The sequence below is a fragment of the Cyprinus carpio genome, unplaced genomic scaffold (genome assembly GCF_018340385.1).
Source record: "Cyprinus carpio isolate SPL01 unplaced genomic scaffold, ASM1834038v1 S000006746, whole genome shotgun sequence".
NCBI lineage: Eukaryota > Metazoa > Chordata > Actinopteri > Cypriniformes > Cyprinidae > Cyprinus > Cyprinus carpio.
The window spans coordinates 3,530,116-3,543,949 of NW_024879345.1; the positions used below are offsets into that span (position 1 = coordinate 3,530,116).

Consider the following 13,834-nt stretch of genomic DNA (forward strand, 5'->3'; position numbering starts at 1 on the left):
GGTTGAGACACAGTAACTCCTGGAATTTCCATAAAGTTTCATTCAAATTAGAGTACTAGTTTCATATTCAACAGAATTAATCTATTTTGCCCAGTTTTAAAAAGAGGTTTACTTAAGTCCAGGGCTTTATTTTATTTGAATCATTTCTATTTGGGTAAATCTCTGGTAAATTAATTTATAATAGTCTGGGGCATTGTAATGAAATTTAATTAATTAAAAGAAATAAAGAAACTAAAACAGACCTTCCTGGTGGCGTTGATGGACGTACTAAGCACAGAGACCAGCTTGACGATCTCTTTGTTCTCAGAGATGCTTTTGTGGTAGTTCTTAATTTGGATGGGAATGACCTGGTTTGGAGATGCTGATATATCTGAGGTACTGCCTTCTGGAGGAACAAAATGTTCAAAGATAAGAAAGTTATTAAATAAAATCAGACAGAAGCTTTGAGACATGAATGCCTCTGAAAAAAAAAAAAACAGGATTCAGAAATGTAATTATTTTTTGCTTCAAATTAGTTATATGAAGGACCCTTTATTTCTAATTGTGACACTGCTGTACTCTGTCAATTTTGTGTCACTTTCCTTATTCTGAGAGGGAGCGATAGAGAGAGAATAAATGATGTGGATAAGATTGTTACCGTGACACTAGGGACATGTCACCACTTCACAAAATCACATCCTGTCTGCTGTCTGCATTCATTATCTTTATTCCCCAGTTTTATTTATCAAATGACTGGAGATGAACTTATCCATCCAGAGCTTCAATTTTCAACCATTATAAAGACACATTTTAAACTGACCAAAGACCTGCTATTTCTTGATTTGCTCTGCTGAGCTGTGTAATTACAAAGAGTGGGTAAGAGTCGTACCGCCTAAGCTTCGATAGGTCGATTCGCCATCTTCTGATTCACTCTCTTGGCTGTTCTGTTTCAAAGCGGCCATGCGTCGCTCACTCATTTTCCTCTGTAACAGCAAAAAATACTCAAGTCTGACCTTTTTATATACATTACACTCAAACAAGAACTATAGATTTTGTATGGCAACTTCTGAGTTCATATCAGTTTTAAGAAAACAAAATAATTACAGAATAGAAGAATACAAGGTGAATAAAATACTAGGTAAGGTACACTATAGGCTACTGAAACTCAACATGAAATGGCATTTGAAACCCATTTTACTTATAAAATGCCTTTGCCATCAAGGCTATTTGCACTTAGTTTAATTTAAAAAAATGTATTTATTATTCTTATTTTTTAAATGCATATACCTGTATCTCTTAAAAGTTAATTGAGTCAGATAGCCCTTAAAACAAACATGCATGGACTAAAAGCTAAAAAAAAAAGAAGAAGAAGAAGCATGGACTTGTGTTATATCTATTTTATATCAATTACTCATATTATTGGCACTATGAATGAGTTTTAGTAGACAAGTGTATTAACATCTCATCTCAGTGTACTAAATTGCAAATAAATAAATAAAAATATATACACATAACTAAATAACTAAATAATTACCTTGGAAATTCTCTCCTTGCTCCACTGTCCAACTCCTTTACTGACGCTGACCACACAGTCCACAGCTCTGTTCAAGGCTTGCTGAACCTCATCAAGCCCTGGAACCGTGATCATGTTGGGGATGGCTAAACACACTCCCACCCTAAAGATGGGCTGCTGCCCACTTCCCTTCTGCCGACTTGAGGACTCTGCATCTGCTACAGTGGATTTTAATAACAATGAGTTAAGAGTTGACCAACCAAGTGATTATATGAAGCTTCATGCTTTGAAAAAAATATATAAAGGTAGGGTCAAAAAAGCTCCCCACAGTGATTTTTCTTAAGTTGGTTCTATGAATTTGTCACACTGGTCAATAGAAAGCTGCTCTTTTTGAAAGTAACTTCTGTGTGAACAGTGCTATTCTAATTGACAATAAAAATTTTGCTAATGCAAAAAATAAATAAATAAATATAATAAAATAAAATAAAATCTAACTTAATCAAAACCCTTTTAATAAACCATAAATAAATTTACTAAAGTATTATCAGTAAAACCACTGAAGGAAGTGACTTCACAAACCCAGGAAATGCATCAGTGATGACGCATGGATGCGTTTGCGTAGAGTCTCCAGTGTGTTACGGGTAAGGCGCAATAATGCATCCACATTCCGATGGTTAAAGTGAGATAGCAGCTCCTTTGCCTCCTCCTCCATCACCTTCATCAGATCCTTCTTTTTCTTCTTTCTCATCAGTGGAGAAGAGGGGCCCACACTAGGGGCCATGGTGCTACGTGACAAGAGACGGCCCTCTGATTTACATTCCTCCTCTCCTTTGGATAAATAAAACAGAAATTATCACAAAATATTACTGTGAGCACTTGGAATACGAGAAGCTACTATGCATTAATAAGGCCTGGCCATGCACATTCTTTGGTTTTCTAGCATTTTCTGCATATCTGAACCCTTTTCAACAGTGATATTAAGATTTTGAGATCATTTCACACTGAGAACCATGTCAAGTCAAGTCAAGTCACCTTTATTTATATAGTGCTTTATACAATACAGATTGTGTCAAAGCAGCTTTATAGTGTTAAACAGGAAAAGCATATGCTGGTAATGCCAAAGGACAATAGGAAACAGTCAGTTTATCAGTTAAAGACATCCAGCTCAGTTAAGTTCTCTTCCAATAATGTCTGTGCAGACAAGTCAACAATGTTGCCATAAATTGTGTCCCCAACTAAGCAAGCCAAAGGTTAAACCTTGGGAGAAACCAGGCTCAGTCCACTGAGGGAGCCAGCAGGTCTTACCATCACTGTCCATCTGTTCCACTTTGCTCTCTGTCCTGCTGTCATCCCGGTTTCTCTCTTCTTCCTCCTTCTGCTCAAATTCCAGTAACATATTAATCAGCTCATTGGCTGCCTCCTCTACCAATGAGCTTTTGGTATGCAGCATTTGGGCTCCTTTTATGCAAAGCTCCTAAAATGGGAAATAAATTGAGCGAGCATGATCCGACTGATTATATCTTCATGGTCCAGTCATAACAAGAAATTGGGATTTAAAAAGATGGAATAGCAAAACACAGTGGTAACCAAAAATGACTATAGAGTAGGGTTGTCTTGTCAAAAAGTACTGGTTCTTTGGTACCATTTTGATACCAAAATGTAATGAAAAAAAAATGTAAAAATGCCAGGATTTGTACATCATCTGCAGTACTGACTCAATCCAGTTCCCAAACAGGTTTCCCTAAAAGTCTGGTAGGCATTCTGACTAAATAAAAAGCTGTACCCACCTGAAAATGGCCCTCATGAAACTAAAAGATTGAAAGTGAATAAGAACAGTTTCTGTACGAATCACATCGTACACATTTACCACCTCGTCAAATAGTTTTCTGATGAGATCGAGTTGAAAGAGTCCTATAATTTCACTGATCTGCATTTATACTTTAGCAAGTGGAATTGTTTCTGCTTCAATATCCTCTGAAAAATAACAGCATGTTGCTATGAATACAGAATATAAAAAAAAAAAATATGTATATGATGTGTGTACCTTGGTGGTCTGTACAAACTCCTCGCAGGTACATGGCTCATCTTCAGGCAACACACACAGCGTAATAGTGCTCATTTCGTGCAGAACCGCATCGATTCTAAACTCCACCAGATCATTCACTCTTTGCAGTAAAAGTTCAAGGTCCTCTGTGAACCAGGAGAAAGAATCTTTTCATTTCAAATATCTTATCATACAGGTCACATTTACAAACATCTTATGTACACAACAAGGCCGAAAGTATGTGGACACTCCTTTGTCCACACTAATGCTTGTTTCTGAATGGCAGCAAATCCTAGTAGGCATGTTCCTACATAAAGTGCAAAGCCTTCCAAGAAGAGTGGAAGCTGTTTTAACAACAATATTTAACTTCCTATTAATGCCAGTGGCCTTGATATTAAATGTTCAACAAGGATACAGTATAATTGGGTGTCCACATACTGTACTTGTGGCTATTTACCGTACTGTATGTTCCTAATGTGGTCCTAATGGAAATCAGTTGTAAAGTGGAGTCTCTTACCAAGTGCAGTAATGATTCGATTAAGGTATTTCTCTATATTTAGAGAGGTCCAATTGAGGGAGGTCAGACCGGGCAGAATGGCCTCATCTACTTTAGCCACATGTGGCATAATTAGTTGTTCAAAGGCTGGCTGGATCTTAGACCTCACCCTGGAGTTCTCGCTCACCATCAGCTGAGGCAAGGAACAAACAAGGCAACAGAATACAAGGAAAGGAAATTGTGAACTCTCAGTGGATGGACAAAAATGACAAAAGAATATCTTCAATTGTGTTCTAAAAGAAGAACAGAAGTCTTACGGGTTTGAAATGACATGAGTAAATGATGAAAAAAAAATTGGAAGGTGAAATATCTAGTTCAGTCATGAAACTCATCATGGCATAGGCTGATAGTTTCTTAATGCAATCTACAAACAATGACATCATCCAGCATGGCATGAGTTGACTGGCCTCTGCTGATTCTGCAGCCAATGAGCTTGCTACTTAACTTTTAAATAGTTTGGTTAACATTTTAGTTTAGGGTCCAATTATCTCTAACTTGTTGCTTATTAGCATGCATATTACATAGCATATTGAAGGTTTAATAGTACTTATAAAGCACATAATAATGTCTTATTCTGTATAACTAAATTTTAGACCCCACATCTAAACTTAACAACTACCTTACTGGCTATTAATAAGCAGCAAATTAAAATGTATTGAGGCAAAATGCCATAGCTAACGGTTACTTAAAATGGAGAATTGGTCCCCAAACTAAAGTATGACCATAGTTTGGTTCAGAAACCCTCCACCTTCCCCAGCACCACCCATCTAGATCTTCTACAGGTAATTTAATGTATGTTTCAATTTAATGTACAGCAGCAGCAGCATGCCTTACATGGTGACAGCAGCATGTCTGTGGATACTGACAGTAGCAAATCTCTGTGCTTGGTCTGCAGATTTATTCCACCATGACCAAACACATAAACACTGTCATATGCATCGCCATTCCAAACTACTCTGAGAGTTGTCATGACTGAACTATATCTATAACCATCAGCTATTATAACAGTAGTAACAGTGATGTGTGCCTTAGTAGATATACCTGAAGTTTATTGTAGTTCTTTTTGAGAACATCCTTTTTCTGCTGCAAGATAGCTGCAAATGGTGGAATCTCCAATCCCATTCCTAGCATGCTGTCTGTTTCTCGAATCTGGGTCAGGATCTGGGGGTCAAAGTTCACATACAGCTCCCCAGTTTCTGGACTCTTGACGAGCAAAGAGGCTTGCAGGCCCACTTTGACTGCTTCAGTCTATAGACAAATATATGAATATGACTGGTTGTTTAGTTAAAACAAAGATAAAAATTGCATTTAATTCATTTAGTTATTGTATGTCTTTAAAGATGGACAGAATTGATTTCTATAAAAATCTATAAAATCTATAAAATATTTATTTAAAGAATAAATGAACAATTACAGGGCAAGAAAATTAATACACATCACCAAGTGAATGTGGGATATGAGTAAAGACCAAAAGTGTCTAAAGCAAGCAGTCAACACTACCTTATTTTGACTCTAGACAACTGACCTGTGCCATCCAGCTCTGATGGTAAAGCACCTCAAACTCTAACAGCACCTTGGCCACCCGGTTGTAATTCCGAATGATGTGTTTGGCATCTGGTGTGCTGAGTAGCCCAGGTATCTCCTGGAAGAGATCCATGGGCTCCTGGATGCAGCTGTACAGCTGCCGAGCCCACAGGATCTTCCCTGCAATCGGAGGGAGGTCTGGAGCAATGGGGGGGTCTGTCTTCTGCTTGGTGTAAATTCGATAGACCATCTCAATGTCTCTTCCAAAGTTTTGAAGAATTTTCTGGTACTTCTCACTGATGCCCAAGTCTGAGATGCCAAGCCTGGTGAATATGAAAATGACGGGGGATATGTGTTGTGCAAAATGTGGAAAATAAATAAATAAATAAATATGCAAAAATATTAAGCAGCACAACCATTTCCAACCACTATAATAATAATAAATGTTTCTGCAGCACCAAATCAGCATATTAGAATGTGTGAAGGATCATATGACACTGAACGCTGGATACATGACTACTGAGAATTCAGCTGTGCAATAACAGGAAAAAGTTACATTTTTAAAATATATTAAATCTCTTATTCAAAATTGCAATAACATTTTTCACAGTTTCACTGTATTTTCTAATACAGTTAATGCAGCAACAGAAACATTATAATTTTTGGTAACACTTTGGATTAAGGCTTATATTCACTATTAACTTTGAGTTTTCCCTCAACAAACTCCTAATTTGCTGCTTATTGATAGTAAATAAGGCATTTGTTATAGTAGTTTAGGTATTGGGTAGGGGTAAGGGATCTAGAATATGGTCATGCAAAATGAGGCATTCATATGTGCTTTAAAGTACTAATAAACAGCCAATATGCAAGTAATTAATAGTAAATAGTACTGCCTATTCTAAATTGCTACCCATTTCTTACCAACCAAAAACATATATATATCACCCTTGTTATTTTGTTATTAAAAAAAAATGTATATATATTACCTTTCAAATTTCTTGAGCACATATAAAGCGCGCTCAGTATTTTGAATTCTGTCAAATGTATTGTCCATGAAAGTTCTCAGTTGGTTCTAGAAAGAAATATTTAAACTATAAGTAATCATTTTATAGCAATAAATAAAAATTACAAAACTGAAAACATACTTACATGAAGTTCACTAGTTTGTTTGCAAAATTCATCATAGTCCTGATCAAAGTCTGTCCTTCTTTGGTCCAGGAAACTGTACTGTTTTTTCTTCATAGTCAACACAATGGCCTGGACATTCAAAGGACAATATAATTGTTAAAAACAAAGAAACTGATAGTTGCCAGAGAGAGAGAGAAAAAAATCTTAAAAACATCTTAGTTTTATTTATTATATGCCAAAATGTGGAATAGTACACCTAAAAATTTAAATGATTTATTCTGTCATCGCTTATTCAACCTCATGTTATTCAAGATTGTTTATTAATTGCTAAACATAAAAATAATTGTTTAAGAATGTTCACGCTGCTCATTTCAATATAACAATCATAGTAACCAGTGGCTGCCAAGCTCCTAATGCACAAAAGAAAAAGGGCATAAAAGTAGTCCATACAAATTGTGTGCTAAATTTCAAGTCTTCTGAAGCCATGTGTTCCTCAAAATTATTAAAGTCTTACAGGCTTGGAATAAAACGAGATTAGGAAAATTCTGATAGAATATTCATTTTTTTAGTGAAGTATTCCTGTAACAGGCTTTTGATAAAAAAGATCCTGTAGAAAAAGCATTCCCAGTTGGAAAGGTCGTTCAGTCGTTTGCTACAACAGCACTTAGCAGTGTGTACCAGAACACCTTAAATGTCCACAGGAGCAGTTTGTTGTAAAATATTCATAGACCCCTACAGACTGTCAACTTTCACAAAGAACGGGAGTTAGCAATAGATCTTTATCAGCTTTTGTTCAATTATTCAGTACTCCTGGAGTCCTCTAAGTCTGAACTTTGTTTCCATGGACACAAAAATGAGAGTGAATAAATGAACTTGTGACTGGAATAAAGAGATGCAATGAATGTTAATGGACTCACAGTATGACAATACTTGGTTAAAGCTAAAGGTAACATTTGCCCCTTCATGCAAATCCAGGACCGGCATGCCAACCTAAATCATGGCCTTCATTCTAAAACAAACTACAATACTGATGTCAGATCAGCGTGAAAGGGCAGTTTCTACTTATAAGTTAAAGATATGGCTTTAGCTCCCATGCTGGTTAACGCTCCATGATAAGACATGCACTACATTAAAAACAGGTTTGTCCTTTACATTTACCTCCCATTTCCCCAGCATATCTGCAGTCTGTCCATGGTAGGCAGCAAAAGAGAACAAATACCACATAGTCCATGTTAAGAATGCTAATTATAGCCAGAAAATTACTGAATCAAACCTCCTTCAAAATGTTACTTTTTTAATGAAAAGCAGTTGTATACAGGTAAGGGGATACAGGTAAAGTGGCACAATATTAATATGTTAAATTAAAATTAATTAATATTTATCATTATGTGTATATTCTTCCAATCCTGGACATCAGGATTAAAGGGATACACTCTTAAAAATAAAGGTGCTTCAAAGGGTTCTTCAAGCAATGCCATAGAAGAACCATTTTTGGTTTCACAAAGAACCATTCAGACAAAGCTTCTTTAAAGACCATCTCTTTCTTACCTTATTATAATCTGAAGAACCTTATTTCACCACAAAGAACCTTTTGTGAAACAGAAAGGTTCTTCAGATGTTCTTCAGATAAGGTTCTTTATGGAACCATTAAGACAAAAAGGTTCTTCTATGGCATCACAAAGAACCTTTATTTTTAAGAGTGTAGTCCATCCAAACATGAAAAATCTGTCATCATTTACTTAACCTTATTTCGTTCCAAATTGGTATTCTTCAGTGAAAAAAATAAAATAAAAATGTTTTGAAGAATGTTAGGAACTAAACAGTTTCGGTTGCCATTGACTTCCCATTGAAGAAATACAGTGGAAATCAATGGTGTTTGTGCTCATCAACATTCTTCAAAATATCTTCTTTTGTCTTCCGCAGAAGAAGGAAATCCATACAGCTTTGGAACGAGGTAAATTATGACAGAATGTTCATTTTTGGGTGGACTATCCTTTTAAGTTCATCCCAAAATATTATGGAATGCCACGTAACTGTTTGTAGACCTACAGCAATAGCAAATTATCCAAAAGTGTCCCACTTTAACAGTATTCACCCTATGAGACTTACACATTACCATTATGAACAGTACATTAAAATGGTATTAATAAATTCAAATTATACCCCCAACTGTGTATAACATGGTTCTTGTGAATATCTTACTATGACTGCACAAACTGAGGTGTTTGACAAAACTAAATTAAATTTCAGCTTATACAATTCTTTTGGTTCACTTATAAATGCTTCATCCAATTTAAACATTTATATGCCGCTAAAGAAGACAATCTGTACTGACCTATGTCAGTAATTACACTATTTTCTTCTGGGTATGTTCTTTTGTCTTCTGTGAAAATCTAAAAATAGATCACCCTGATTACTACGTCATGGCCATGATACCTGAAATCTGGTTGCCATGGTTTCCAGTCCCTCAATTTTGGAGTCCTGCAGGGCATTGTAGGTGGTAATGGTGCTAAACATGTTTAGAATTTTGTTCAGCCGTCGCTGAAACGTGTCAAACTTGCCAAAGATGTACATCTCGCTAAAGTCAAACTGACGCTCCGACGGATTCTCCTCCAGCTTCTGCTTGGTTTTTTGGAAATATTTCTGGTATTCCTAAAATATTGGACACAAAAATTTGTGTTTACAGTTTATTCATCTGGTAGACACTTGTTTCCCTAAAGCAACGATCAATATATTCATTATATCAAAATATTAAAATATAATATTCAATTACTATTCCAGCACTGTTTATCAATAACTACATTTGTGTGTTAAACTTATTTGTGTTCTTCTTGTATTTTCCCCAAATGGGATGAAGGTTAAGTATTGTGGTCAAACGTGGTGTATAGCAGATAACCAATGAATAAATAAATACAAATGGACCCACTTTAATGTGAAGCTTGTATTTTAAATCATTAAATTAGTAGAAAAAAGGTTATAATTTGAGCTGTGAAATTGTCTAGATGATCCATTTTGAGATATAACATCTGTCATGTTCAATTTCTGGGAATCTTGCAGATAAACTTATAGAGTTTATTGGCTTTACAAGGTCATGATTTTGAAGACGAACTAAAAGTCATACATGCTGCTAGCACATACAATTTATAAAATAAACATAATTTATGTTGACTTGTTATGTGTTCTTCTTGTGTTTATCTTTGCCTACAAGAGATGAACATCAGAGCCTTAAAGCTTAGCAAATGGAAGGAAGATGTAGAAAAAGGAAGCTGTGGATGAAGGTTAAGTGTGTTGTTCAAAGACAGTATATATATATATATATATATATATATATATATATATATATATATATATATATATATATATATATATACGTGTGGTGTGTATATATATATATATATATATATTTTTTTTTTGTGTGTGTGTGTGTGTGTGTATATATACTTGCATCTTTTTACTTTCAAGGAGTATATAGACTCATCTTCCAGCTAAATGTCACATTGTACCTGATTCAAGCGAATGGCAGCTTTAAGCTTCTCAGATACCACTTCCTGAGGCTGATCCCATATGGTTGCCGAGCCATTATTTGTGATATAGGCTTTACAGGCGGTGATCATTTGATTTGTAACCTAAGGAGAAAGATAATATTTCTAGTTTAAAGTATTAAGTCTGTGAAATGAAATTTAGTTATCTTGGGAGTCACCTCACTCTTACCTTGACAAAAAGGGAAGTGATCTTCTCTGAGGTGTTGTAGTAACGAGAGATGCTATGGATCATACGTATTGCATTTATAAGTCCAGGAATAGCTTCTACCATGGACACCTACATAAGGATTCACCAACCTTCACAAAATGGTTTATATATTGGTATTATATATGATTTAGCTTTTGGGGAATTATTCTAATGTTGTTTCATTATGTTATTTACATACATATTTGGCCTGATTTACATGCCTTATTTATTTATTTATTTAGTTAGTTAGTTAGTTAGTTAGTTAGTTAGTTTACAACCTGTCACTCACATGAGAATAATAAATTCTGATGTAATGGACTTCATAAATAAAGAAGATACCAGTTGACCATTGCTTTATTGATGCATTTTAGGCACAGATACGGTTTTGTAACTGATGGGGTTTAAAGACAGCCTAAAGATCTTTTGGATTTCCAAAAAAAAAAAAAATTACTGACCCCAAACTTTTGAATGACAGTGTATCGTATTACAAAAAATATATATATACATTTGAAATAAATGCTGTTCTTTTTAACTTTTTATTAATTAAATAATCCTGAAAAAAAGTATCACAGGTTAAAAAAAATATATATTAAGCAGCACAACTGTTTCAGTTGTTGTTTCAGGATCAAGTGACACTGAAGACTAGAGTAATGGCTGATGAAAAATCCTTTGCATCACATGAATAAATTATATTTTAAAGTATTTCAAAATAGAAAACCGTAATCTTAAATTGCAATAATATTTCACAATATTTTTTTTTCTTCTGTATTTATGATCAGATAAATGCAGCCTTAATGAGCATAAGAGACTTCTTCTTTTTGCTTGCCTATTTTCCGGCTTCCAACACATGAAATTCAGGACCTGACTGTTCACTTGCTGCCTAATATATGCCACCCCACTGTAGTGATATAATTAGTGTTATTCATTTATGACCAGTGCAGTGTATATATAGCTGGTCATGCAGCATGCTATCCGAGATCCTCTGAAACCTTCCGCCTCCCCCATCTCCACCTGTCTTGATCTGCTAGGGGATTTATACTGTATGTGCTTATTCAAGCAGCATCAGTACAATTCACATGCTCACAGTAGCGTGTCTGTGTATCTGTTGGCAGTCCTTTAACATGCTGAGACTATTCTGAGACTATTCTGACTATTCAAGATGCTTTGTTTCCTATTTTTGTATGGCACAAATTTAGTAACTGCAGAATAAGCCTTACAGGGTTGCTGTTGTACAGCGGGTCACAGAACTTCTCAAGAGTGTAAAGGTACTTCACATTGTCTTTGGCCTCATTTGCCGCATCAGTGATTCTGATGTCTAGTTCTCGCCAAACCTGCAGAGGCAAATAATTTAGGGGCTGAAAATTAGACCTCAAACTGCCTGGAAAAAACAGCTCAATCAAGGGCACTACTGAAATGAAAATGAAAAAGTCATTGTGAAAAAAGAAAGAATATTCACCTCATTATTTCAAGAAAACTCAATTATAAAACAAATTTACTTTCACTTTTCTGTGGCAAGATAAATACCCCAGCTATTGTTTCTTTCACTCAACAGCTAATAATGATTTATAAATATAAATCATCAACTAACCTTAATTAGTTTGGACTTGGCTATAATAAGAACCCCCAACACAGCTTTGACCTCAGGGCACTTCAACTGGTCCAGCAGGTAGTTGAAACAGGACATGCGTTTCTTCCAGTGGTCAAGCTCTGCACGGGGGCCCAGGTCATCTGCCTCTTTCCTTAACTGGTCACTCTCTGCAAGGACCTTCAGACCACAAGTCAGGGTAGTTAAAAAGTGAATACAACATATAAAAGACATGACAAAAAAGTTTACATTTTGAAGAAGCTCCTATGTTATTTGCAAGCACACACACTCATATAATATATACTTATATTATTCTGAAACCTGTTCGATCTGTTTGACCCAAGTTCTCATGCAAGCTTCGATCTTCTCCAGAGCTTCTGCGCTATTGGCCACAGCTGTGTAATCTGAAGGACCTTTCAATGTCTTCAAGTCAAATGTTTGACATTCTTTGAGGTTTACCTGAAATATCAAACAATTTTCACAAATATTACTTTGGGTTAGAGGTATTTAGCATGATGGATGTTAAATTGGTGATCTGGGCTAAAAATACTTTTTAGACTTTTTTTAGAGTGTTTTTTAGTAGAAAATAAATAAATAAAGTTCATTATTTAAACTGTGAAGTTGTCTAAATAATCCATTTTGAGTCAGGACAAATTTATAATGTACTTTTTTGCTGAATCATATGTATATATATATATATTTATATATATCATCTCATAAATCTAGAAACCAGGATCCTGATGGCTGAAAGCTTGAAAGAAATGAGAAAACTAGCTTTAAATTTCCAATATTTTCTGCCTGACCAAATCTACCGTCCATTTCATTTTTGAGAGTCTATGGATCAATATAGTACTAGAATGGAGTGTGTGTATTCCTGGGTGTGTTTATGTTATTGTAAAAGTGTGCATCTTTGTATTTGTCCTTTTGTATTTGTGAGACCTTTTCCTGCAGTCTCTCCTGTGCCCCAGCTAGCACAGAGACAAAGCTGTCCAGGGAGTTAATAAAGTCTTGCTTGACAGCCTGAGCCTGCGGGCTTGCTAGCTCTCCCCAGCCGTGGTTCATCTTCTGCAGAGTGGGGATGAAGATCTCTGACAGCAGCTGCTCCACGCTCTTCAGCAGACCAACACCCATGGTGTCCAACATGTTAAAGTTCACATCCTATGAGTCAAACAGAGGGGAGAGGATATCTAACATATACACAAGCGATTTTGTAGTTGTTTTGATGACATATAAGTCTCTAAAATATCACACACAAAAAAAATGGTCAGTAAAAGTGCTTAAATTAAAATAAAATAATAAACCAACCAACAAACAAACAAATATTGTATATTTCATTGTCTATTAAGGTTAACAATTTTCTGTGAACCTGTTATTACATGTTTTTGGAATTTACTAGCAAAACGCATCAAAGCAATATGTAACAGGATAAAATTAACTCTATAAAGTTGACTGTGTCATATTTTATACAATATTTTCTAAGGTCTGTAAATTATCAACGTGATCAAAACTTTGTCAAAAGACCTGTTGAACACAATCTTCTACATTTATTCTACATTTATTCTGCCTTTCTTCATGTTTTGAAGCAAGTAAATTTAAAGTAAAGCATACGTCATTTTTTAAAATGTATCAAATATAATGATTCAGGCCTTTGCAGAACCTTTATTTGTACATCTCTCAGTCATCATTGTATTGCACGGCATTATATGTTTTGCCACCCACAATGAAAGCTACATAGATTTGATCATAAGCATAGTATTGGGAAATAGAGTGAAAACT

General features: G+C 35.2%; 1 protein-coding gene across 1 annotated transcript in view; it reads right to left on the reverse strand.

Moving 5' to 3' along the window:
- Positions 1-13,834, reverse strand: part of LOC109048827 (dynein axonemal heavy chain 5-like) — a 154,258-nt gene that overhangs the window by 91,057 nt on the left and 49,367 nt on the right. The window contains 18 exon segments of the mRNA XM_042755715.1: positions 243-385; positions 869-962; positions 1,514-1,710; positions 2,072-2,320; positions 2,798-2,966; positions 3,537-3,682; positions 4,054-4,225; positions 5,134-5,340; positions 5,618-5,939; positions 6,603-6,688; positions 6,766-6,873; positions 9,181-9,396; positions 10,248-10,370; positions 10,456-10,563; positions 11,691-11,804; positions 12,062-12,238; positions 12,380-12,517; positions 12,998-13,216. Coding sequence (XP_042611649.1) covers positions 243-385; positions 869-962; positions 1,514-1,710; positions 2,072-2,320; positions 2,798-2,966; positions 3,537-3,682; positions 4,054-4,225; positions 5,134-5,340; positions 5,618-5,939; positions 6,603-6,688; positions 6,766-6,873; positions 9,181-9,396; positions 10,248-10,370; positions 10,456-10,563; positions 11,691-11,804; positions 12,062-12,238; positions 12,380-12,517; positions 12,998-13,216 — 2,988 coding nt within the window.